This window comes from Penaeus monodon, chromosome 27 (genome assembly GCF_015228065.2).
Source record: "Penaeus monodon isolate SGIC_2016 chromosome 27, NSTDA_Pmon_1, whole genome shotgun sequence".
NCBI classification, from domain to species: Eukaryota; Metazoa; Arthropoda; class Malacostraca; order Decapoda; family Penaeidae; genus Penaeus; species Penaeus monodon.
Genome location: NC_051412.1, coordinates 28,753,315 through 28,754,417, shown reverse-complemented (window position 1 = coordinate 28,754,417; position 1,103 = coordinate 28,753,315). Strand labels below are relative to the sequence as shown.

General features: G+C 47.1%; 1 protein-coding gene across 1 annotated transcript in view; it reads right to left on the bottom strand.

Annotated features, from left to right (window-relative positions):
* Positions 1-1,103, bottom strand: part of LOC119590753 (RNA/RNP complex-1-interacting phosphatase-like) — a gene marked incomplete in the record, with an annotated part of 90,071 nt that overhangs the window by 1,396 nt on the left and 87,572 nt on the right. Inside the window, 2 exon segments of the mRNA XM_037939462.1 lie at positions 114-255; positions 520-566. Of these exon segments, the coding sequence (XP_037795390.1) occupies positions 114-255; positions 520-566 (189 nt within the window).

The window sequence follows — 1,103 nt, the reverse complement described above, 5'->3', positions numbered from 1 at the left end:
AAGGATCCCCGCGTGCAAGAGGAACTCTGGCATACCTGGACGGCCAACGCCTAGCCTCGTCCCTACCCTGGCTCCTCCACCCTCCCGTTTGCTTAACAAAGACGCTTTCTTACTCTGACAACGCCGGCTTAAGGACGGCGGAGGGCGTGGAAGGCATCGTGGGCGTCGAGGGTGTACCCTGGAGCCAGGACGCCCGCCGGAGGTTGGCTAAGTAGTTCTGGCGCTCCTGCTCGTGGCCTCGGGCGCTGTTGAAATCTGTGCGGGCAGAGAACAAGGACTTGCTCATTAGGGGGAAGCCGTACCGGGGAGTATTATCACCTTTTGGAGGTGTATTTCATGGATTTCCTAAAGGATCATTATGGTTATTAGAGTCATTATCAGTCAAATACCTTTCTTAAGAATCACCATTTGAATTGAGTTTGTAATATAATTTCCATCGAATATTGCACACTACACTGGTACGCAAATAACCACAAACAAACAGGTGAGTAAACATTCATTCGGACGAAGCAAACTTACCTGCTATGGCCTGGTCTGGAGGTATCCCAAGCTCCTGTATCATGTATCTGTGAAAGAGACAGCACAACTCTATAAACTGGATCGAAATATCTTACCTTTACTTAATTCCCCGAGCCGACTGGACTGTTCCGTGCTCCGTGTCACACTCGCTTTCGAACAGGAGGAGGATTGGCATCGCGTCAGCCGTTGCAAATTTCCACAATCAATATTATAAGACTGCAATTAGAATTCCCATCATTTGCACCGGAGCAGCAGCAGCATTATTAGCGTTGCCATTACAACCGATGCCACAACTTTAGATCCCAACCTTAGAGCTTCAGGCAAGCTTTTCGCTTTCCGCCATACGAATTTCTGGATCATTCCTGCGGTGTGCCTTCACACACGCCAAGTCCAGATTTTTTTCACAAGGCATAATCGCAGAGCAGTTGATAAGCAGTTCGAACTCTTCCCCAAATAACGGTGTCACAAGGTCCAATAAAATAACCGGACAACTGAAATAGTCAAGACTACAGGAAGGGGAGGATACGAAAAGAAAAGAGGAAATCCCATTTATTCTAGTTATATCTATATTTAGTTCTTAAGCA